The sequence below is a fragment of the Adiantum capillus-veneris genome, chromosome 26, assembly GCF_014529385.1.
Source record: "Adiantum capillus-veneris isolate H3 chromosome 26, ASM1452938v2, whole genome shotgun sequence".
Taxonomy (NCBI): Eukaryota; Viridiplantae; Streptophyta; class Polypodiopsida; order Polypodiales; family Pteridaceae; genus Adiantum; species Adiantum capillus-veneris.
The window spans coordinates 46,663,392-46,687,783 of NC_140956.1; the positions used below are offsets into that span (position 1 = coordinate 46,663,392).

Here is a 24,392-nt window from a genome sequence, read left to right on the forward strand (position 1 = left end):
GTGGATCTTGAAATTGTTTTCCATGCATGCTTCATTGTGTATATGTATGCGTCCTAGCCGCATATCTTGCTAGGTGGTGCCCCTATTGTGTATTCCCCATGATGAGGCCATTGTGCATAGTCTTGGTGTAGAGGCCACCGGGTCTATTTTTTCACTTCCGCCTCACAATATATATAAATATACTCCTCACAATGTAAACTACCTCGCATTCTCTAGTCTTGCCCAATTTCCGTACACCTCGGTCCAGAGGTGTACGGAGATTAGGACCACCGGGTCAAAATCTCGTCTTTATTGGTCAAATCCTATATGGGTAGACACATACGTGCACTCCTAGGTGTACATGGCAATGCATGTAGTAGGCAAAACCCCTTTGCCTCTTTTAGTTCCATAGTTTCTTCTCTGTCTACGTACCCTATCTCTCGTTCTTTCTCTCTCGATCTCGCTCTCGCTATCTCTCTTTCTCTCTCGATCTCGCTCTCGCTATCTCTCTTTCTCTATTTTCCTGTCTCTCTCTATTTCTCTATTTTTCTATTTCTCTGCCATAACTCCTGGAGCTCCACTTCCCTATCTCTCTCTCTCTCCCTCTCTCTCTCTCTCTCTCTCTCTTTCTCTCTCTCTCTCTATATATATATATATATAACTCTCGTTCTCTATCTCTCTATTTCCTATCTCTCTCTCTCTCTCTCTCTACTTACCTCTCTCTCTCTCTCTCTCTCTCTCTCTCTCTCTACTTCCCTATCTCTCTAATGATCGAACGAGCAGCTGATCTAGGAAGATCTAGACGCCCACGACTGCGGAGGACTACACAACATCGACAGAGGCTGCATCAGAGGATCTAGCTAGGTCACTTTGGCTCGACATGCACAACGTCCGGTCAGAGTACTGACCATGGAGGAGATCTACCTATCCCAACTAGCTCGTTTAGTCGTTTAGTCCACACCCAGCAGTTTAGGATTCCATAATATTTTATTTTGTCATCTTCTTACTCTGACTTTGTATCAGATCCATCACATTGTAACTTTCTTGTCTCATGTCTCATAGGTCACTTTGGCCTTTCGAAGACGTTAATATAACATTTCATTTCATTTCTCTCTTTAATTTTTTTTTCTTTATTTTTAATTTCCTAAGCATACATTAATTCTCTCTCTCTCTCTCTCTCTCTCTCTTTGATTACCTACACACACACACACACACACACATCTCTCTCTCTCTCTCTCTCTCTCTCTTTCCTACACACACACACACATTTCTCTCTCTGTCTCTCTCTCTCTTTCCTACACACACACACACCTCTCTCTCTCTCTCTCTCTCTCTCTCTCTTTCCTACACACACACACACCGCTCTCTCTCTCTCTCTCTCTCTCTCTCTCTCTCTTTCCTACACACACACACACATCGCTCTCTCTCTCTCTCTCTCTCTCTTTCCTACACACACACACCGTTCTCTCTCTCTCTCTCTCTCTCTCTCTCTCTCTCTCCTACACACACACGAGAGAGAGAGAGAGAGAGAGAGAGAGAGAGAGAGGGGTTGGGGAGGGTTGAGATGGACATAATACCTGCGCAGCAAGTTTCGGCCAAGATCTGAGCAAGCGAAAATGGCCCCTACGTGCGGGTTTCGCTTTTTCTTCCTAATTTTTTTGGCGTCGATATACGCGTCGCTATATGCGTGGCAAATAAAACCTTTCCACGCGTATATCGACGCACATTGCGACGCGTATAGCGACGCCCGTTAATGTCGTCGATATACGCGTGAAAAAGCATGGCCGTCGATATAAGCACGTCGATATCTTCATTTAGTGTTGTAGTGTGCCCTTTCCCTTATGCGATGGTTTTTATTTGTTATGTGGAGCCTTATGGAGGTAATACATTGTCCTAGTTAAAAGAAGGTGGGGTTTGTCCTCAAATGAACTGAGTGTAGGGCACGCTACTAACAAGTTGAGCTTCTTCCAGAGGCCCGTTGTTCCGTTAGTATCACCGGGGTCTAGTGTATTTGAACCGGCTGAAATCCCAAAATCCCGGTTAGATTTTGAGCTTGCCTTTAAGAAAACCGGGAAATTTTCACAAGTTTTAGTGTAAGTATCGGCAAAGCTTCAAATTTTGACCTAAAAACCGGTAGAATTTCAAGTTTGCCCTTATTTTCTTCTGTTAGAAAAGAAGTATTTTTCTAGCCCTGGCCTGGCACACTACTGCAGAGACCTGTTGTTCCGTTAGTATCACCTCATAACTTTGTCCATGCCAATGATTATTAGATTCTAGAAGATGAAAGTGGTCGAATCAGATTGAATCTGATTGATGGGCGAGACGGTTTCTGCGAAAGCATATGTAACGGGTGAGTTTGAGTTTGGTGTTATTGCTCATCATAGTCACTGTGTTGCTGAAGGAATGCCTTAAATCTACTGGCATTCCTCATCCCTGCCCGTGCATTGGCTGTTTGTCCAAGCAACCTTTGAGATGTTTTTACTGTGGGCTTCCAAGTACAGCTACATTTTGTTTAGAGAATTTGTTTCTAGTATAGATTTCTGTGAGGGTAGAGTTGCACTACATCCATGCATGGACCCAAAAACTCTAGGGTTTCAGCTTTCACGTCTCCCACATCCAAAATCGCCCACAATTTTGATGTTTTATGGTATTGCTTCCTCACTTCAAGACTGATGCATCTCTCCAAAGTCAAAGTAATTTTGAAGCTGCCATCGAAACGTCTTGGAAAGATATCCAGGATGTATCTCTTGGTGTTTTGAGATTTCTGCCTTTTCAAACAATTCATTACCTCCTGGGATCCTTGTTTTTTTAATCTGCTAGATTTCAAGTCTCAAGTTTTAATAGGAAGAAAATTATGCCTCATATCTTTAGATTGTTTGCTGATAACAACCAGCTTACCACTAGCATATGATGAAAGCCAAGTGTCACCAGGCATAGTTGTCTCTCTGCTTGATTAACACCAGCTAACTCTAGTGTTTTTTTAATTTTGTGTGTTTAATATTTCAGGTGCGGTTGTTGCTGTTTATGGACGAGAAGGTAGTGATGGGGAATTTTTGGTTCAGCACATTCTAGAACCAGGTTTACCTCCTCAAGAGCCACTGCTCTCACACAGGACTTCAGGTTTGGGGTGTTCTTGAACTCGTGAGGAGCTAACTGTTGTCTGATGCCTTGCTCTTATGATGACTCTTTTACTGATGTAGCAGGTGAAGACAAGTATGTGGCCTTAGTGTCGGACGGAGAATTTGTGCTAGCAAGGCTAATCCTCTCCAGTTTCAACTTCTTGTTGACTACCTTACAGGACATGTGGGAGATGAGAAGGCATACTGCATCACATAATTTGAGTTGTTTATGTAGCTGACGGATTGATTGACCCCGAGGTAAACTTATCAGTAAAGTGGTTTTTTTCTGGACAGAACAAAGCTCTGTGGCTCAAGTTGTTCATGTTATAATTGCTGGAGATTCTGTGCATATGCAATATAATTTTCTGACAGATTATGTTAGTTAGAGACTTATACTGAAACTTTTGACAGCAGTGACCGGTCTGTTGCGGCAGCAAGTAAAACAGTTTTCCTGGATTTACCAGCAATGAGCTGATCCTGGGAATGTTTTTGCAGTCAATGTCTTCCAAAGATCAACGTAAATTGGTTGATATGGTATTAACACAGGTTACTTTGAAAAGTCCACAAATTTTCAAGTCTTACAAATTCTAAGATTGATTGAAATACTGGATCAATCAGCTTGCAGCTGCTGTCCCAGTAGACGTTATGCCTGACTTCTGAAATCTTTCTTTTTTTTGCGACTTCTCATGGAGACTCTGCTTGATCCTTGTTGCTCTCCACTGATCTCCTGTTACGACTGGGCTAGGCCTTGCATACGTGCCTTTTTCCAGGGGCTTCAGTCTACAGTATATTTTATACTGCCACAAATCCCCATTGCTTTGAGCTTGATGGAGTCAGGTAAATCATTGGTTGTTGCTCAGTTCGACGTAATATTTGACTACCCCTCTTTGCCTTCTCTTTTTCTGCAAGGGTGGTGCGATTGCTGCCCCCTGCCCCACTTGACGTTTTCCTCATGGTTGCAGGGCCTGACTTGTCTTTTATCTGGAGTGGAGGGAAAGCTCCTAAAAATCATTTCATTCCATTTTGCATGCTCGACTGATTAGCCATCAAAACATATTGCTCTAAGATATTGGCAAGTATAGTGGCTTAAATCAATTTTTGTAGTACACAATGAGGCTAGATAGCAGAGATCATAACAAAATACCCTCTTATTCATGCTGCAGATAGCATTTTAGGATACTGCAAAGCTGTAGGTTACTCACAAACCTCAGAGACGATCACCCTGTTTAGGTGTAAGACTGCACATCATGGTAGTACACAATGAGGCTAGATAGCAGAGATCATAACAAAATACCCTATTATTCATGCTGAAGATAGCATTTTAGGATACTGCAAAGCTGTAGGATACTCACAAACCTCAGAGATGATCACCCTGTTTAGGTGTAAGACTGCACATCATGGTCGTCAATTGACATTCAGATGGCTAACTCAGGTGGGGATGTCAGCAGTGTAGGGTTGGCCTAGGTGTTCACACCTATATTAAAGATTGCAGAAGAGGTGTATTACTTGCTTGGTTTCTACAGCTGTCAGCAGGATCATCTCAGAGAGTGGTAGAGGTATTAGATGTCACTTAGGAAGGTCTTTTTCTGGCTTCTTACAAGGGTGGCGGGCATTCTTATGCAGATGACAGTATGCTTGCCACCTTTGCAAAATTTTACCTTATTGTGGTGTGTTCTCGTGTGTGTTGGATGGGCTTTTTTTAATTACAATCTTTAATGCAGACGAGGGATTGTTACCTTCTGTCTCTTTCGTCCTCGAAGCGTGTCGTATAAGAAATGCTTACGTGAAAACAGGTAACAATATGAAGTATATTAATCGAAAGAGGTAACTAGAGAGCAAACTTGGACATATACAATCCCATTATCGTAGATGCATGCCACTCAACATTTATGGTCATATGTGTTACACCTGAGCTCTACATGAAGACTTCAGAAGATATTCAGGGTTCAACGTAGTTATCCTTGGGGTACGTTGTTGAAGAATGGCATTATCTACTATAGATGGATGATCTCTCTCTCTTTATGAAGCTCTCTCATAGAGTTGGACATGATTGAGCACTTCACCTAGCATTGTTGGCACCTGGTCTATTAGTAGAGTCTACTCCACCACCTAGTGCTGCAAACAGCTTTTTGTACTTATTGTACATATTGTTGCAACACGAAGTCTTCATTTGACAATCAGATATTTTGCATGTCGCATGACTCTTGAAAATGGAGTTACGAGCACTGCAAGAATATTGCCGATAGTCAGGCTCCCCACAAAGGCGGAAAATCTCATCGTCACGAATGGTACCATTCAAAGCAGCAAGCTCACGACGCTGAGCTCTTTTGCGCTGATTTACCACCACATCAATGGGAACAAGCAGGTTCTTGATCATTCCAGCTGCCTTTTCCAGAGAAACTGCATTATCAGCTTCAATAAGCACATGCAATTCCTCATTTCCACGTGGATCTTTCCGCATGTCCCACTTTTGGAGTAGTTTTCCTTTTTTTGCAGATCCTTCCCCCTTGATCACAATTTTGGCACCTGCCTCCCTCTCCATTCTTTTCTGTGGGTTTCCTAGAGCCAATAATTCACCCGATGAGATTGTATACAAGCATGGGTGGGATAGACGGAATATAATTATATAAGATGCAAAGAGATGTGTTCCCACCTCCAGTGATCTACGCCTCATGTTGACTTGATGTTGTAGCCCTTTATACAGGTTCGTTACCCACATGGCTCTTGCATCTGGTAGCTCTCTCTCTCTCTCTCTCTCTCTCTCTCTCTCTCTCTCTGACTATGTATCAGATCCACCACATTGTAACTTTCTGGTCTCATAGGTCACTTTGGCCTTTTGAAGACGTTAATATGACATTTCATTTCATTTCTCTCTCGGGCCCAGGATACAAAGTCCCTACACTTCACCTAGACAGATCGAGTGTCAGCGGGAGGTGTATTTTTCTTGTTGCCTTCCATCAATAAGTACTAAATATTTTTATTTATTTTTATTTCTACTTGTTTTCCCCGGAACCCTTGAAAAGGTGCAAGTGGACATTGCATGGCCAGTGTGAAACGGCTGCGACCGAACATGTTTCTTGCATCGGGAGTCTAGGTCGGTCAGTCTAGGACTGGTTGGGCCAGTTAGCACTGAATTCTGATAAGTATGGAAGCCTGTGTGCGCCAAATAAAGTTTGGGCCACTCGGAAAGTCACTTATAATTTTATAAGTCAGTGGGAACTAGAGAATTAACTCAAAGGGGCAAACTGGACACTTGGCAGGAGGAGAGTTGCCTGCAGATTACCTCAGCTAGAGGAGGCGCCCAATTTGAGAGAGGAGGTCGATTTTTGACTTGAAGTGACCTACAATGTGTGTGTGAGTAGTGGGTGCAGGTCTACAGCTTTAATGGAAAGCTTGCCTTCTCCTCTGTCTCATGTAGCGCAATGACTTGCTCTCGTGCATCTCTCTCTCCCCTTTGGCACATATGGTAATGCCCCACTAGTTGGGCTACTCAGATGAACATGTACAGTTTTGGGGGTTTATGCGCGTTTGCCAAGGCAAGAGCCTTCTGAACAGGAACCGGATTAGCTAATTGCTAATCCCCCACAGATACGCACAGTTCCGTCGCGAAAGATAGCAAGTTTGGAGAGTTTTCTCGCGTGAAAACTCGTCCAATTCACAGGGGAACTGTCCCATTGTGTGCGGGAGCCCTTGGGACACGCGTAGGCGCGTTTGCTCCGCTAAAAACGATCCGAAACAGGGAATTACAGCCTGCTGTGTTTTTCTGCAGGTATAGGGTTTCACACCTAAACTGCAAGGGAACATTGGGGGAGCCTCGTGAGAGCCTTGGGATGCGTGTACATGCTTTTGGGCACCCGGCAGTGAAAAACAGAGAATTACAGCTCGTTGAATTTCTATGACTGCTCACCAGAAAGCTTCCAAATAGCGAGGGAATCCGTCCCAGACGGGTGCTTTTGACCTACAGGGGTTTTTGCGCCGTTATGTTGCCAAAATCAGGTCAAAAATCTGCGTTTTCGGCCCTCGCCAGGTTTGGACAGCTTTGTGAAAGCTTGTGCTAAGTGGTCGGATTGTCTACCTTAATTTGATTAAAGAAATACCGAAAGGGGCGCCAGTCTTTGGGGCCTATAGGGTGTCGGTCTCGTGTGCGCAGTCACATTCTAGTCACTGGATGCAACTGTGTTCTCTTTCCTTCTCAGTGCTCCGTGTAAAGTTAACAGGTAATTGAAATAGTATCGCCCTTTACGTTGTACAGGCCGGTTATATGGTGCCATCGACGGGATAGTCACTTTTTCTTAAAAAAGTGCGGCGTGGATTGTTGTGGGTGAAAGCAACACAGAGCTTGTCGTTATGGCAGAGAAGAGAGACCAAGTACCTGAAGAGGGATCTTCCTCACATGGCACATAGAAAATTCCTTCAACTCTTCAAGAAGAGGACAGGTTGTTTAGAACTCAACTGCGTTGCTGCATGGACATGTTTCAGCAGTTGGCTAACAACCCAAGGATGCAGGAGTTCTTACAAGCTCCGACACAAGCTTTTCAGTCTCCTACACAAGGCATGACTGAGCCGTTGCAGGAAAAGGAGATTTCCAATTCGCTGAGGACTCATGATGCTCGAGGGAAAGCCCATGTGGTTGAGCAACTAGCGGTCTCCAATGATCCAAAGCAACTTGCTTTAGCTGGACAGGAACCGTTTGTGAATGGTCAAGGGAGCAATGAACAGGCTATGCGTCAGACCCTTCCATTACCTAATACTTATCCTGGTTATTTTGGAGGTGATTCAGTGTTTCAAGCTATGGCTGGACCTTCCACAGGTTATATGCCAAGGAATGTGTTCGGGACAATGCAAACAGGCATGGGTAACCCTATGTACGCGAACATGGGTGTCCAACCAGGTTTTCAGGCTGCCTATGGCCAGTTTCGAGCGCCTGGAACACAATTTGGTATGGCTGGTTTTTCGCAGCCATACGTACCAAATGCAGATATGACAGGTAAAACAGTTGATGCGAGTGCTGGAATGAACAATCATGGAGCACCACTGTTACAGGCACTTGTTTATGATAATGTGGCTCCTATGAGTCAGCCTAAGGATTACAAGGAAGGTGGACAGGGAGTAAAGTTTGAAACTTTCAGAGGAACTGAGGATCAATTGAAGGCTTTGACCTTCATACAGTAGTTCGATGCAGCTTATGCTGGAGGAAACTTCACAGAATCTTCAAAGATACGCAAGGCTGCCACTTTCTTGAAAGAGAATGCGCTTCAATAGTGGACTGCATTGTTGAACCAGGGTCAAGCCCCAACAACGTGGGTCCAATTCAAACAGCTTTTTGCGCTGTTTTGGGCCGCACTGTTGCTAGTCACCTCTTACAGGTTTGTGCCATTGTCAGAACAGATTGAGAATACTGTTGCGGATTGCCGAAGAAAATCAGGGACTATTGCACAAAGACTACTGTCATGAACATGTTTCAGTTGATTGAGAATGCAAGAGTGGCCAACAATCTGTCGAAGGGAGATTCCGATGGATTTAATAGCCACAAGAAAGGGTCCCAAGGCAAACAGTTTTCAGCCAAGGGAAATGCCTTTCTGAGCCTCCCACAAAGAAGCCCTCCACTGAAGAAGGTGATACGTCCAAGAAGCAATCTAAGTCTTCTTCGGGAGGAGGACAAGGACAAGGACAAAAAAGGCATTTTTCTGGCAAAACTTTTGAAGAAAGGAAAGCTCTTAGGGAGGCCAAGAAATGCTATATTTGTGAACAGGAAGGACATTTTGCAAATGAATGCCCACAGAAAAACTCACAGAATAAGGAGGACAAGTTAGACCATAAAGGGAAGAAGCCAAAGCCGAGTGCAAGACTTGTTCCAGATTTGGTTGGAGACCAGCCAAACACAGATGCCACGGAGCTGTGCAGAGCTTGGGGCAAAGTTAGAGACCAGACAATGCTGGTTTTCTTGTATCCTGGAGCCCGTGCAAATTTCATCACTGGAATTGGCATCAAAGTTGGGCATTCGTGCAGAGGAGATGAGTATGACAGGGGAAGCAGGTTTGGCATGCCCAGGTCATTCAGAGCTCGTTACTCCCATTTTGGGGAAGCTTCGTCTGCACATTCAGAGTTATGTCGATGTAGAAGAATTTCATATTATGCCACTTGAGGGTTGTGATGTGTTACTCGGTATCCCATGGTGTTACATGTTGCATGCTATGGTGGATACTTATAACAAAAAGATTACCCTTGTACATACAGGAAAGACTTATGTCCTTGATGTAAAGCTTAAAGGCGAGTCTGTTCCAGTTGTTTCTGCTTCTGCTATTTCATCTGTAATAAAGAATCATCTTTTTGCGTACTTGATCTTTGCAAAAGAAGTGCCTCAAGTTGTATCTAATTTGTCTACCTTAGATAAAGACAGGTCAACTTTTTTGAGTGGTTTCAGTGCCAGGGGAGTGACCTCCTGAGAGACCTGAGGATCATACCATAGATCTTGTGCCAGGTTCTAGTCCACTGAATAGACCACCATACAGGGTTAGTGCAGCCCAGCAGAAAGAGATTATGAGTCAGGTCAACGAGCTTTTAGAGAAGGGACTGATTCAGCCCAGTTAATCCCCTTTTTGTTCCCCTGTACTCTTAGTGCAGAAGAAGGATGATTCATGGCGCATGTGCATTGACTATCGCGCCTTGAATAAGAATACTATCAAGAACAGGTTCCCCATACCGAGGATAGATGACATTCTTGATCGGCTTGAGGGAGCGTCATTGTTTACAAGAATAGACCTAAAGAGTGGGTACCATCAGATACACATTAGGCCAGAAGATGTCCATAAGACTGCTTTCAGGACAACATTTGGTCTCTATGAGTTTCGTCATGCCATTTGGTCTCACAAATGCTCCTGCCACGTTTAATAGAATGATGGACATAATTTTTAGACCACATAGAAACTTCGTGGGTACCTTCTTTGATGACATGATTGTCTACTCGAAGTCTGAAGAGGAGCATAGGGATCACTTGACTGCAGTTTTCAATGAGTTACGTAAGAACATGCTACTCATTAATGCGAAGAAGAGTGAATTCTTTTTGCAAGAGATTCACTTCCTTGGGCACATTGTTTCAAAGGATGGGGTACGCATGGATCCCGCTAAAGTGGAAGCAATTAGGTCATGACCAGACTTGAAATCCGTACATGACATTCGAAGCTTTCTATGCTTATGTACTCCAGGAGGTTCATCCGAAATTTTGTTGAGATTGCTTCTCCACTCCATGCACTGCAAGGAAAAGGAGTTAACTTTCAAGTGGACAGCCAAGGAAATTTTAGCGTTCAAACACTTGAAAGAGAAGCTGACTTCAGATCCGGTAATCATTTTGCCAGATCTTCCGAAACCTTGTGGTTCAGTGTGATACGTGTGGCCATAGTCTTGGTGCAGTTCTAATGCAGAATGGCCGAGTAGTTGCATATGAGAGTAGAATTCTTTTGAAGACTGAAAGGAACTTGCAAGTCTATGAGAAAGAATTGTTGGCAGTAATTCATGCTCTCACTAGTTGGAAACACTATGATCATCAAACCTTGCGATATTTTCTCACATACGAAGTTGTCTGAGAAGCACATGCGATGGGCAAACATCTTGTCAATGTTCCATTTTTAGATTGTGCATGTGCAAGGGAAAAAGAACGTGGTGGCTGATGCGTTGTCACGAAAGCCCCAAATTTCAGCAGTGTCAATTCCGTACCATTGTGAACTAGACGAAATGAAGACACAATATGTTGAAGATTCAGATTTTGCAAGGATTTATGACCAGCTTGTTGATGGGCAACATCATGAGCACTATATGCTTAAGAAATGATTTTCTCATGATGCATGGAAAGTTATGCATTACTAAACAGTTACGGCCAAAGATTTTGATGGAAAGTCACACTCCACCTTATGTTGGGCATCGTGGAATTGATGCGACAGTCAAAGGGGTTGAGGCATTCTTCTATTGGCTAACTTTGCATCAAGATGTTGACACATTTTTAAGATCATGCTTAGTATGCCAAAAAGTCAAATTTGACAGACAAAAGCAACCGGTTTTGTTGCAGCCATTGCCGATCTCTGATAGGCCATGGGAAAGCATAGCAATGGACTTTATCTTTGATCTTCTAAGAACACAAACAGGCTATGATGGGATTTGGACTATCATTTGTAGGTTCAATAAAAAGGCCCATTTCATTCCTGTGAGAAAGAAAATAAAGCCATAACACATGGTCAAGATATTTATGAGCAATATCTTTAAATATCACGGGATGCCTCAGTCAATTGTCAGTAACAGGGATCCACGTATGACGAGTCTTTTCTGGAAAGCATTGTTTGAGAATATGGGCACTACGTTAAAGTTCTCTTCTTTGTTTCATCCACAAACTGATGTACAGTCAGAAGAGGCAAATTCTATTGTCCTGGACTTGCTCAAATGTTATGTGTCATAGCACAAGGCAACTTGGGAACACCATCTTCCATTGGCTGAATATGCTTACAATAACACTGCGCATACGTCAACAAGTAAGGCACCATTTGAGATAGTGGAAGGAGGCAGACAAGTATGTGCAAGATATGATGAAACATACAGGAAGATAAAGATTGCTCTTGAGAAGACTCGGGCTAAGCAAAAGAAAGCTGCCGATCGTCACCGTCGTGAACTTGTATTTTCACTTGGTGATTGGGTGCTTTTGCGCTTTGAAAAGGCCAGGTTAAGGAAAGGAAAGGCAAAGAACGTTTGTTTCCTAAGCTCAGTATGTGATATTATGGTCCTTTTCAGATTTCGGAAAAGATCAGTGATGTAGCTTACAGGTTGAAGCTACCAGAAGGCTGGAAAATACATAATGCTTTTCATGTAAGCCTTCTAAGACCCTTTGTTGGTAATGTGCCAGAGAATATGCTTGATGAGGAACAACCCGAAGTGGAAGAATTGGATGAGATCCTTGTTCCTGAACAGATATTGGCACATAAAGAAAGAAAGGTTAGAGGAAAGGTTGCAAGACGCTATTTGGTGAAGTTCAAGAACTATCTATCGTTGGATGCCAAATGGATGGAAGAGTCTGAATTGGTTGATTCGCCTCAGCTATTGCAATTGTATCTTGAAGCCTTTCAGATGCAACCCACAGTGACTTGATGTAGCCTTTTTGGAGCAAGGCAAGAGCATGGTTCATGATGCTCAAGAGGGTAGTTAAGCAATTGTATCTACTCTTTCCATACAGAATTTAGCAAGAGAAGTTTGTGCTTGAGAGTACACTAGAAGACTTCTATGCTTGATATATGTGTCATAGCCAGGTTGGTGGGATTGTTTAATCGTCCAACGCTACATTTCCGGAAGCATGTATATCTTGGATTCCCATCATAGAATATGTGTGATATCAAGAGATACCGCATGTATTATTGGCATGCAAGCGAGATCGCTTGCAGTATTTCAAGGGTGGGGTGTCTCACCAGGAGGGGTATTTTTTTGTTGTCTTCCATCAATAAGTACTAGATATTTTTATTTATTTTTATTTCTACTTGTTTTCCCCGGAACCCTTGAAAACGTGCAAGTGGACATTGCATGGCCAATGTGAAACGGCTGCGGCCGAACAAGTTTCTCGCATCGGGAGTCTAGGTCGGTCAGTTTGGGACTGGTTGGGCCAGTTAGCACTGAGTTCTGGTGAGTATGGAAGCTTGTGTGCGCCAAATGAAGTCTGGGCACTCGAAAAGTCACCTATAATCTTATGTGTCAGTGGGAACTAGAGAATTAACTCAAAGGGGCAAATTGGACACTTGGCAGGAGGAGAGCTGCCTGCAGGACACCTCAGCTAGATGAGGCGCCCAATTTGAGAGAGGAGGCTGATTTTTGACTTGAAGTGACCTACAATGTGTGTGTGAGTAGTGGGTGCAGGTCTGCAGCTTTAATGGAAAGCTTGCCTTCTCCTCTGTCTCATGTAGCGCGATGACTTGCTCTCGTGCATCTCTCTCTCCCCTTTGGCACATATGGTAATGCCCTATTAGTTGGGTTACTTAGATGAACATGTACAGTTCTGGGGGTTTATGTGCGTTTGCCAAGGCAAGAGCCTTCTGAACAGGAACCGGATTAGCTAATTGCTAATCCCCCACAGGCACGCACAATTCCATCGGAAAGATAGCGAGTTTGGAGAGTTTTCTCGCGTGAAAACTCGTCCAATTCACAAGGGAACTGTCCCATTGTGTGCGGGAGCCCTTGGGACACGCGCAGGCGTGTTTGCTCCGCTAAAAACGATCTGAAACAGGGAATTACAACCTGCTGTGTTTTTCTGCAGGTTTAGGGTTTCGCACCTAAACTGCAAGGGAACACCGGGGGAGCCTCGTGAGAGCCTTGGGATGTGTGTACAGGCTTTTGGGCACCCGGCAGTGAAAAACAGAGAATTACAGCCGCTGAATTTCTATGACAGCTCACCAGAAAGCTTCCAGATAGTGAGGGAATCCGTCCCAGACAGGTGATTTTGACCTACAGGGGTTTTAGCGTCGTTATGTTGCCAAAATCAGGTCGAAAACCTATGTTTTCAGCCCTCGCTAGGTTTGGAGAGCTTTGTGAAAGCTTGTGCTAAGTGGTCGGATCGTCTACCTTAATTTGAATAAAGAAATACCGAAAGGGGCGCCAGTCTTTGGGGCCTACAGGTTGTCGGTCCCGTGTGCGCAGTCACATTCTAGTCATTGGACGCAACTGTGTTCTCTTTCCTTCTCAGTGCTCTGTGTAAAGTTAACAGGTAATTGAAATAGTACCGCCCTCTACGTTGTACATGCCGGTTATATTGAGGAGACCCATACTCGGCACCACAAGGCCCTACAGGAGAAGAGAGCCCAGATGCAGGCGGACCCAGCGGCTTTCATACGAGCGGCTCTCACCCTAGACCGACCCGTGTACCAAGTACTACGTCCCCATATTAGTACAGGATGGAGCTAGCTAGTATTATGCATTCTCATTCTTGTATCACCCCGAGCATACAATGTCAGGTGGTGCGGAAGAGAATAAGGGTTTTGCTCGGATCTAGTACTCCGCACAAACACAAGGGACACTTTGCTTTACTTGAAAGAATTGAACTGAACTGCAATGAAAGAAAGAGAGAGACAAGAGAGAGAAAAGAGACGACACAAGGATGTCGGGTCCCAACCCTCAAGAGCCCCCTTCCTCTGTTGCCATAGCAAGTACTTTCCTTATTCTTGCACAAATGCTACTACAATGATGCTGATGCTAACGGGTAATGATACTACTGATGCTGGGTACTGAGGTACCGATGATCTATGTCGAGGACGACGATGTCGACAACAACGAGGTACTGCTGGGGACTATGTCGAAGACGGAGATGTCAACAACAGGTTCTTGTCGACGACGGTGAGGTCGACGACGAGGTCTATGTCGAAGACAATGAAGTCGACGACGGTTTTGTTGCCGAAGACCGGGAGGTCGACGATGGTTCTGTGTCGAAGACCGGGACTGCGATGACGATGACGATGATGACGACGACGATGGTGTCGATGATGATGGCGTCAAGGCTGAAACTGAAAACTCTAGGGATTTTGCTACTGTCGCACCGCGACAGATTGATCTGCAACTATTGATGAGGGTGCGGCTTTGCAATGCAAAAACGTCAAGCTAATCTGGCTCAAAACTGCAAAACACTGATTGGTTTGATTTGAAAACGTTGGCTGGTTTGGGTACTGAAGGCTAAAAATGCTGATGGTTTCCTGCTAATCTTGCTGAGAAGATGCACTGCAAGTTGCCTGAGGTCCTTCTGCTTCTATTGAGTGACTATTGGGTTTCTTTTATATTTCCTTAGCAATTTGCCCTACTTACTTTTCCAACAAAAGTCACTTATTAATAAAAAAGTGAAAAATGTGTATTCTGAAGAACGGAGCCGACTTGCAGGTCCTGACCAAAGGGCCTAAACCCTAAGAAGAATAAGCAACATTAGAAGAAGAAGTCCTACCAACTTATGGGACCCCGTCCGATGGGGCCCAAGTGACAAAGGAATTAAAAATAAAGCTTGATCCTCACTTGCGTAGAAACTATTGACGTGGCAGTTGTACGGATTCTCGTGATTTACGTTGGCAGCTTTTGAGCCAGTTTCTTTCGAGTTTGAAGCTTTTCACTGTAACTGCTTTGCAAACAAAGGGCCTTTAAATACGAGGCTAGGGCTCATTCTCTGACACACGCTTCCTGGAGAAGGTGCAAAGTCTGGAGTACTTGCTTGTATTGTGTTGATGCAATATAAAGAAATACCGAAAGGGGCGCCAAGGTTTGGGGCCAATACTCTCTGGGGTGGAATTCCGCCACTCCATGTTGCGTGTGCTCTCTTTCAATTCAGTTCTTATTGAAGTGCTAAAAGTCTGTTCAGTTTGTTCTTTTCTATTGGCACGTGGTGCCCGTCTTGTGATAGTGGTATGAGAGCATCAAGTGTGTGCTTTTCTGAAAGCATACCGGTCCTAAAAAAGAGTAGACAGAGCAAACAGAGACTACTGGATTTTTTTTTGAAGTATCTTCGAGCTCGAGCGCGGACTTTTTAGCCACTCCCAACCTCCATACATTGCGCATCAGACGCGCTCCCATGTTCACGGCTCATGTCTTACAGGGCATAAGCCAAAAAGATTACTTACAAAAGAAGGATCCAAGATTTGTTTGGAGTCACTGTTTTTCTCAAAAGCAGTGCCATGCAGATGTTGATGTCTATAGCTACCAAGCCGCACACTCCAAGGACTTGGCAAGCTTTTAAGAAAATTATTGTCCGAAGTTATATGGTTTCTGACATCTTCCTTCGGAGTGCAACTTCTGGGAGAGTGGGGTATCGTGAAATGCTTGCCATGGAAACCCTATCAGATTATAACTTGAATTTCTCAACATCTCTCAGTAGGTGTCTCTTCTCGAGCTGATAACCTTGGAGGTTCAATGTGATTGCTATGTCTTGGGACTACCATCGCTGCCAGAGGAACACTTTCTGTCCAAGAGCTTATGGACCATGCTGTGGTTGTCTACGACCTTATGGAACGAACGTAACCCTAATTTTTGATGCAGGTTTCAGGATGGAAAGTCAGTCGACTTTTCAAGCTCGGTTGATGTCGAGTTTTTCTTTTAAAGTTTGAGTTTTGTTTGAACTTGTTTGGTGATCTTATTCGAAATTTGTTTGAAATGGATGGTATCTGTTTTGAACCTGTCTTGGTGCCGATTTGAACTGTTTGACTCTGGTTTTAATACTGGTTTCATTGATTAGTGATTTTACTCTCGGGTGGAGAAGTGAGAAATACTGTTTTGGTATTGTTTGAACCTCAGAACGACGCAGGCGGATGCCTGGGGAGCGTTTCGTTGAATGTTTGAAAACCTCGAAATGACGCAGACCGATGTCTGGGGAGCGTTTCGTTGTATGTTTGAAAACCTTGGAATGACGCAGGGCCAATGTCTGGGGAGCTTTTCGTTGTATGCTAGAAACCTTCGAACGACGCAGGTCGATGTCTGGGGAGCGTTTGGTTGTATGCTTGAACCTCCAAGCGACGCAAGTCGATGTCTGGGGAGCATTTGGTTGTATACTTGAACCTCTAAGCGACGCAGATTGCGGTCTGGGGAGCGTTTGGTTGTACAGTCCTCTGAGCTCATGGCCCGGACCTTTTTAGGTTATTTGCGGGGACAATGACGAGGTAGTCGTTGAGTAGCTTCATACCGCAGACTGTTTGTCTCGTGGGAGTGCTCTGTGGCACTGTTTGTTGTGTCTTGTAACATGCATATGTGAGCATTTGTGTTGCATTGTGATGTGCCAACCACTGGATATTCCTAATTGGATGAGATTGACTGGGTATGTAATTTTAGTGCATCAAGACACTTGTAGAAGATCATTGCGTTCTGGGTGTGATGGCTAATTTTACTACATCGGAATATTAAGAGTTTCGATTTGGACGAAAGTAGAAGCCAACTCCTTAACAAAAGAGCCGAAAGGAGAAGCCAACTCCTAAACAAGAAAAGAGCAAACTGATTGTCCCTCGGATTGTCGCTTGGAATGACCCTCGTAAATTTTGAGCTAACTTGAATTGTTTTGCAGATATGCTATAGCGGACGATTACTTTTTTTTCAAGAAGGGGGGATGTCACAAACTGCTGAGGTGTCAAGCCACTGATGAGCGGAGCCGACTTGCAGGTCTCGACCAAAGGGCTTAAACCCTAAGAAGAACAAGCAACAACAGAAGAAGAAGTCCTACCAACTTATGGGACCCCGTTCGATGGGCCCAAGTGACAAAGGAATTAAAAATAAAGCTGGACCCTCACTTGCGTAGAATTGATGACGTGGCAGTTGTACGGACAACCGCGATTTTTCGTTGATAGCGGTGACGTGGTAGATTTCCGCGAAACGTGTTGACAGTGCTGACGTGGTAGTTGTATGGATTTTTGTGATTTACGTTGGTAGCTTTTGGGCATCGCTTTTGGACAGTTGCTTTTGAGTTTGAAGGTTTTCATTGTAACTGCTTTTTAGGCCAAGGGCCTTTAAATACGAGGCTAGGGCTCATTCTTTGGCACATGCTTCCTGGAGAAGGTGCAGAGTCTGGAGTACCGGTCTGTACTGCGTTGATGCAATATAAAGAAATACCGAAAGGGGTGCCAAGGTTTGGGGCCAATACTCTCTGGGGTGGAATTCCGCCACTCCGTCTCTCTTTCAATTCAGTTGTTATTGAAGTGCTAAAAGTATGTTTAGTCTGTTCTCTTTTATTGGCACGTGGTGCCTGTCTTGTGACGTCTTGCTAAAGGCTTACAAAGTGCCAGGCTAGGTCCTACGCTAAGACTGACGCTAGACTATGACACAAGCGTATCCACATGGCGCAAGTGTAAGTGCACACGTGACATCCCCCTGTTAAACGTGAGACACAGTTGCCAAAGTTCTATTTGTATTTCTGATGCTGATTGATGAACGCTTTTGATGCTGTGGATGCACAAATCAATGCAGTAACTAGGGACTGATGGTACTGTGGGTGCTGTGGATACTGCTTGCAATGCAAACACCGTGTAAGGGTCACTGTCCAGCCTTACTACGATTGCCGAATATCAACCTCGGCCCTATACCAGATAGTGTTGACTCTGCCTGCTGTAGCAAGAGCTGTTCCCCGAACACTGAGCCTACTGTAGCAAGAGTTGTTCCCCGAACACTGACTGCGGTGCTGATTGATTGAGAATTTGGTTCTGGAGTCCTTTCCAAAGGTTCGATGAGGACGAGGGAAATGGATGCACCCTACATGCGAAGGCGAATGCGAATGCAGAAGAAGTTAGGGATCCCCTTCCATATCCGCATACAAGGCTAGGAGATCTTGGTACTCAAGATCTAGGTTTTCGTGTATCTGATGTTGATCTTCCTTCAAAGACATGGCAATGAAGATGGGACCTGGTAAGTCCATGTTTGGGACTCAAAGATTCTAAAAAAAAAAAAGAAAAAACAGAGAGAGGTTCTTTGGGTTCTTGGGTTCTCGCGGTTCTTTGGTTCTTCCCTTGAGTTCGCGAAGCCGAAGCACGCACAGAGCTCTGATACCAATGTCAGGTGGTGCAGAAGAGAATAAGGGTTTTGCTCGGATCTAGTACTCCGCACAAACACAAGGGACACTGTGCTTTACTTGAAACAAGTGAATTGAATTGAAAGAAAGAGAGAGAAAAGAGACGGCACAGGGATGTCGGGTCCCAACCCTCAAGGGTCCCCTTCCTCTGTTGTCAGAGCAAGTACTTTCTTTGTTCTTGCACAAATGCTACTACAATGATGCTGATGCTAATGGGTACTGATACTACCGATGCTGGGTACTAAGGTAGTGATGATCTATGTCGAGGACGACGATGACGAGGTACTACTGGGGCAAACAAACTTTCCACTGCCAAATTTTCCAGAATGATCTTCAAATGCCCTACGGAATAGTCCCAGAAACAATGACAAGTGCGCGGTTGAGCTTAGCAGAGAAACTGTCATAGCATGCATAAATGTAAGAATAGGAGCTTTAAGAGTAAACAAGCAAGAGCCCTTAGTTTTCATAACCAATTTCAAGCAACTAGCATACAAACAAGAGGTGGCTCCATTACCGTGGCAGATGCCTTATTGTTCATTTGCATAGCGCTATCTAAAGTCCGGGTGGGACACGAAAAGGCTGATAATCACCTCAATAGTATCGCCATGGAAAGACACATGAAAACCAAAAGAGCCTATAATCAGGACTGACTATGCATGACTTCAGAAACCCAACATGAATCCGGGGCATGCATTGTATATTGTTGATCCAAAAGAACTCAGCTCCAAAAACCGCAAGTGGGACCGCACGGAGATTAAAACACTTGGCATCATCCCTTCAAAAGAGCCCACGAGGAAACAGAAGCAATCAAGGTTCTAAAAAAGTTGCAGTCAAATTAACAACCTGCAAATAAAAAATTAGAATGGCCCTTGCACAAGGATGACACTCACAAATCGAAAGCAAATTGTAGAGGAGGGGCGATCAATTGCAAAGAAGAGCCATGGCAGAGCATGCCGTGGCCCTTCCAAGGACAACATCACCAACGTCTTGCCGAGTATGTCCAGGAAGGTCTCCCACGTCTTTGCATCGAAAAGAGGGCTTGAACCTGATCCTCTTCTGCAAATTACTTAATTTCCTTGTTCACAGACTCCAGTATCATCTACTACGCACTACACAATGTTTGAAGATAAAATTTAGCACTCGCATCTTCTCAATATTCATCTTGATGTGCACAAAATAGATTAATCTAATTTTTGATATCCTAAACATAAAAAATCTTATATCCAAAGATAAAAATTCTAGCAAGAGCATTCTCCAAATATTTGGTGCAAATGACAGAGTAGGAGCAGGTGATTCTAATTAGTTACATAGATGAGAAGACGCTCTAAAATAGACAATACAGCTGACGGATGACCCATAGCCCAGGAGCCACATTCAAACAAAAGCAAAACAAGATATACTATTCAGACACCTAGATACAAAATACCTTGATGAAACTAATGTTCTGGCTAAAGCCCTAGAGTATAGCAACATGCTTAAATAGTGGGATCATAAGACACAAGTGTCCCATCAGATGATACTCTGAAGAATTCCCTCCTCATGTGGTTGTAAAAGAACCACTCATCTGGAGAGAGAAAAAAAGCTGGCATTCCAGTGCACAGTCCCCATCCATCTGGCCTCCTTATATCCTTGACAACTAAGAATTTAAGCCGTCAGCAAGGGCCTTCAAAGGCATACGGCACGAGTGTCCCATCAGATGATACTGTGAAGAATTCCCCGCTCATGCGGTTGTAATAAAACCACTCATCTGGAGAGATAAAATAATCTGGCATTCCAGGGCACAGCTCCCATCCATCCGGTCTCCCCATATCCTTGACAACTAAAAATTCAAGCCGTTCAGCAAGAGCCTTCACCAAAGGCCGGAATGGTTGGAGTGGGCCCAAACCATCAAGATGTTCTATAATGTCAGTTAGTATTGCCCTCAAAGCCTCCAAATCTTTCATTGAAAGAGATTGATCAAGCAGGAATGCTGTCTGGATTGGTGTAGCGTTGTTGGGAACCCATTGTCCATCACTCCCAAAACTCAACATCCTCTCAAAGAGGTGGATGCTTTCATTCCTTAGGCCCTTGTAGATAGAAAGATAGCAGCCCATTAGATTTCTGAGATCAAAAGCATCATTCGGTAGCAAATAAGCAATAACCCTTTCCTCCGCAGGTTGCATAACTTTAGGGATGATAGTGTCAACCACCATATCCTGCTGAGATTTTGATTTTCTGACAAATTGAAAGGTAGATGAAGCAGGAGCGGCAATTTGAACACCTAGAATTCTTGAGAAGTATGCTTCCACAGGGACTGTTGGGTCATGGATGGTTTGATTATAATACGTCCACCAAAGGTTTGAATATTTCAACTCTCTAAGTGACTTTCTAGGCCACGGGCTTCCCTTTCCAACCAGTATACTTAAACTTTGGTCTGCATTTGTCACGTTACAAACAACACCATCCAGGGTCCTAAGACACGCATGAATCAAATTAGTTACAGCTAACTCACGGTTGATAGCGAGGGGAGTGTACAGATCAGGATTTGCAGCTTCCAGCTTGTCCAAGCGATTCTTCATTGATGGAATGAATTCAACAAGGACTTTGAGAGCCCGGAGCTCCTTCATCACACCATCAGAGTCGTCAAACTTGGGTCTTTTGGATGAATCTGCAGAGGTAGAAATCCGACGCCTCGCTCGGACCCTTGATGCTAGCAGAGTCTTGTGATGGACGCCCCGCTTCTCTAACACTCTTCTCGCAGCACCTGTTGACAATGGATCCACGTCTGTGCTCCTAAATTCTACTGTTTTGGACCCTCCAGGAGTGCGCCTAATTGGAATATCCTCCAAGTTTTCTATAGACGGTGCCATTGGGGAGGAGGCGAAGAAAAGTATGGTGGATTCGCTTGGTGAAGGCTCTACTGTGGGCGCTTCCATTGCTGTGGACCGCAGAGAGGGTGCAGGCAAGGAGGAGAATGGGATTCAAGAAAGTACAAACGCCTTTTTCACAATCTGCTTTTCTTGGCTTTTGATATTATATATTTTTAGTTGATCGGCGGCCTAAGGGTTTTTTTTGAAATGAGCCGTCTCAATCGCCCACGTAGCTCAATATCAACCATTGGATGGCTCTAGCTGCTTGAGATTCTCTCATTCACTGTAGAGCCGCCACCTGCTTTATTTTATGCATGCGTCGCCTAAGACAACTTGCGTCGCGCTCAATAGTCTACATCCATCGTCTTAGACTTTTCCGATTTTGTGGGAGCAACGTCAACAATATCGACTAAGAAGAGCAATGTAAGCAGCGTGCGTTGCACACATCAACCTACGTCCATCGTCGCAGGCTTTTAAAGAAATTTTCATCGCTCCTAGTAGCGTACGTCCGTGAACTCGGGATCTAGCACGGCCTTCTCGTGCAACAATACCTTCCTCTCCTCTTCATCTGCCAAGGCCAAAAGGCTGCCATAATCATCATCACGAGCACAACGAACCAGCTCAATTTCTAATGCAAGCCTCCCATGGGCACGTCTTCCCTCCTCACGGCCTCACGGCGGTCGAAGCACACCTAAACTGAAGCAACTCCCTCTCCGTGCACCTAACCCTATTTCCACTTATCCAACGATGTTGGACGACGTCTGCAGGTGCACCGTATACTGTTTAAGCTTTTGAAAGCTGCAATAGACACCATTTACACAATGATGGGGATCTCCGAAGACATGATTGATATGAGAGAAGGTATGGAGGACGAAGAGATCATGACAAAGGATGGATATAGAAGATATCATAACCACATGGATGGTTACGATGGTACAAAGAGGATAGCTAACAGCTACCAAGCCACGTAAGGAGGTAGTGGAGACGTTCATGTAAGGTGGTGGTGATATTAATGGACATTACATTATGTAAGTTACAGTCAGCTTGGCATTAATTCCTCGTAAGTTTTGTAAATTGTAATGCATGAAATTTTATTTGCTTGGTTTTGTACAATGTTGTCAGAGGTTGCTCCACATAACCTAAATCTTAGCCGTCAAAACGAAGTACCCACATCGTATGCTTTTCAATCTAAATTTCTACATGTAACCACGTCATATCCTCTTCGGTCTCCCTTTATTTATATCTCAAATCTTTATTTATACTCTGAAATTTTCTTCTTCATTACTAATCGCAAGACCAACCAAGCAAGGCTAGTTTTATAGAAAAATGCTCTCTAAATTGTCATCCATTGTTGGCTCGCGTCTCAAGACGGTCACGAAAATCGTTAAAGTAAGGCATCAACATCTCATCCTTGCATCTCAAAACGTCACGAACATCTCAGAACACCCACGAATTATCTCACCTCTCATTTACATGCTTCTCAAGAAGCTAAGAAATGTCACCAATATCACTAAAATAAGGCAACAACATCTCACCAACAATCTACTTGCCACTCTTAACGTTTGCCAAGAGGCAGCGTCTCAAGACAATCCACCTTCTCCTGAAAAGTCTTTCCCAAAAATGCCTCTCATCTTTGATTTCATTTCATTTGATTGCTAAAAACGCTCTCCTACATAGGCTGGTCTTTAGTACAAAGGTTTAAACAAATAATAAAAAAGGCTTGAACCAAAATAAACACTTGATTTAGCACCAATGGTCTTTTGTTGTAAACATAATTTAGGCATTTTTGCCACATAATCCTCATTTGGAACCGCTACTCTCTTTTCTTGGGAATTTTGGGCACATAATCTTGATGGCTAACCCCTATAGACTGACTCATTTCTAATGAATTGGTTAAAACATTCTAGTATACATTATTTAACTTAGATATATAGTTGTGAAAGTATTTTTTGTGTAGCGACATATAGATGGAACATTCTTTTGTCATTAGAAGAGAGATTCTTTTTCTAAAGAAAAGTTGATAGACTCAAATGTTGTGTAATTTATAGTATTTTCCACAAATTACAGCGCATTTTTTTCCTTTCCCTTGATGCTCTCAATACAATATTTTCAAATTCCCAAGAGGGAGAACATTAAGCTAAGAAATAACTATGCCAAACAGTGCATCTACTAGCCGAAAGGAGGCAGGGAGAGGATGGGGGGCTCCTGGCACAACAACTCTAGCCAGAGAGCTACAACCTCATATATGTTTTCATTCTTGCTACTGAAGTTACACTAAAATGAGGCCTCTCTATCTGCTGCCATACTATACTTGCAATCATGAAAGTTGCAGGATCTTTGTTTATCCTATCTTGTATCAAATTTGTAAAGGCAGGTAGCCAATCTTGGAAATTGTTAGCTATCACTTTTTACCAATCATGTTTTTTCTGTTAATGAATCTACACCATAATTTTGATGTTGTATGATGGAATGTATATTCTTGTCTAATGGATGTGTTTGGTATATTCAAGAGAGAGAGTCTTCTTGCTTCACACATGAGCTAGTGTGAGTGTGTGTGGAATAATGCCTTGAAAAATTCAACCCCCTCTCTCTCTCTTGGTCGACCCCTCATGCAAATTGCTCATGTTGACACCCCATTAGACCTCTCTAAGCTTAGCCAATGAGAATTAAGTAGCATAAGTGATAGCCTTTTGACATGTGTCCCCCTTTCCCTTTTTGTGAGAACTTTAGATAATTAATTAATGCAACTAAACTCTCATTGGACCCCTTTGTCTCCTGGCTAATAGGAATCAGGCAAGCCATTGGGCTGCTGAATGCTCATTGGACCCCCCTTGGGAGACTGTCCAATAGTCTTTTAGAAAGCTTAATTCTTATTGGTTCTTTTATTAAGTGTTTTTAAATGAA

General features: G+C 43.7%; 3 protein-coding genes across 4 annotated transcripts; 1 reads left to right on the forward strand and 2 right to left on the reverse strand.

Annotated features, from left to right (window-relative positions):
- The first annotated feature begins 2,134 nt into the window (after window positions 1-2,134).
- Window positions 2,135-3,779, forward strand: LOC147423372 (DNA polymerase delta small subunit-like). Of its 2 annotated transcripts, none has more exons than XM_086501423.1 (4): window positions 2,135-2,329; window positions 2,986-3,099; window positions 3,180-3,356; window positions 3,513-3,779. In XM_086501423.1, the coding sequence occupies exons 1-3, from the start codon at window positions 2,293-2,295 to the stop codon at window positions 3,335-3,337; spliced, it is 309 nt and encodes a 102-aa protein (XP_086357549.1). In that variant the 5' UTR covers window positions 2,135-2,292; the 3' UTR covers window positions 3,338-3,356; window positions 3,513-3,779. The 2 variants fall into 2 exon arrangements, with proteins under 2 accessions (XP_086357549.1, XP_086357550.1); XM_086501424.1 differs by having other exon boundaries at window positions 2,138-2,329; window positions 3,183-3,356.
- A 13-nt stretch (window positions 3,780-3,792) lies between these two features.
- On the reverse strand, window positions 3,793-7,496 carry LOC147423373 (splicing factor-like protein 1). The gene has a single exon (XM_086501422.1). It carries the CDS (start codon window positions 5,815-5,817, stop codon window positions 5,158-5,160), a length of 660 nt encoding a protein of 219 aa, XP_086357548.1. The 5' UTR covers window positions 5,818-7,496; the 3' UTR covers window positions 3,793-5,157.
- A 12,493-nt stretch (window positions 7,497-19,989) lies between these two features.
- On the reverse strand, window positions 19,990-23,581 carry LOC147423374 (uncharacterized). The gene has a single exon (XM_086501421.1). It carries the CDS (start codon window positions 21,552-21,554, stop codon window positions 20,292-20,294), a length of 1,263 nt encoding a protein of 420 aa, XP_086357547.1. The 5' UTR covers window positions 21,555-23,581; the 3' UTR covers window positions 19,990-20,291.
- Between the last annotated feature and the right edge of the window lie 811 nt (window positions 23,582-24,392).

Coding starts and splice junctions, on each gene's coding strand:
- LOC147423372 (XM_086501423.1), top strand. CDS start 2,293: ATGGGCGAGACGGTTTCTGCGAAAGCATATGTAACGG. Junction 2,330..2,985: donor TGCGAAAGCATATGTAACGG/GTGAGTTTGAGT, acceptor TTAATATTTCAG/GTGCGGTTGTTGCTGTTTAT. Junction 3,100..3,179: donor GCTCTCACACAGGACTTCAG/GTTTGGGGTGTT, acceptor TTACTGATGTAG/CAGGTGAAGACAAGTATGTG.
- LOC147423373 (XM_086501422.1), bottom strand. CDS start 5,817: ATGTGGGTAACGAACCTGTATAAAGGGCTACAACATCAAGTCAACATG.
- LOC147423374 (XM_086501421.1), bottom strand. CDS start 21,554: ATGGAAGCGCCCACAGTAGAGCCTTCACCAAGCGAATCCACCATACTT.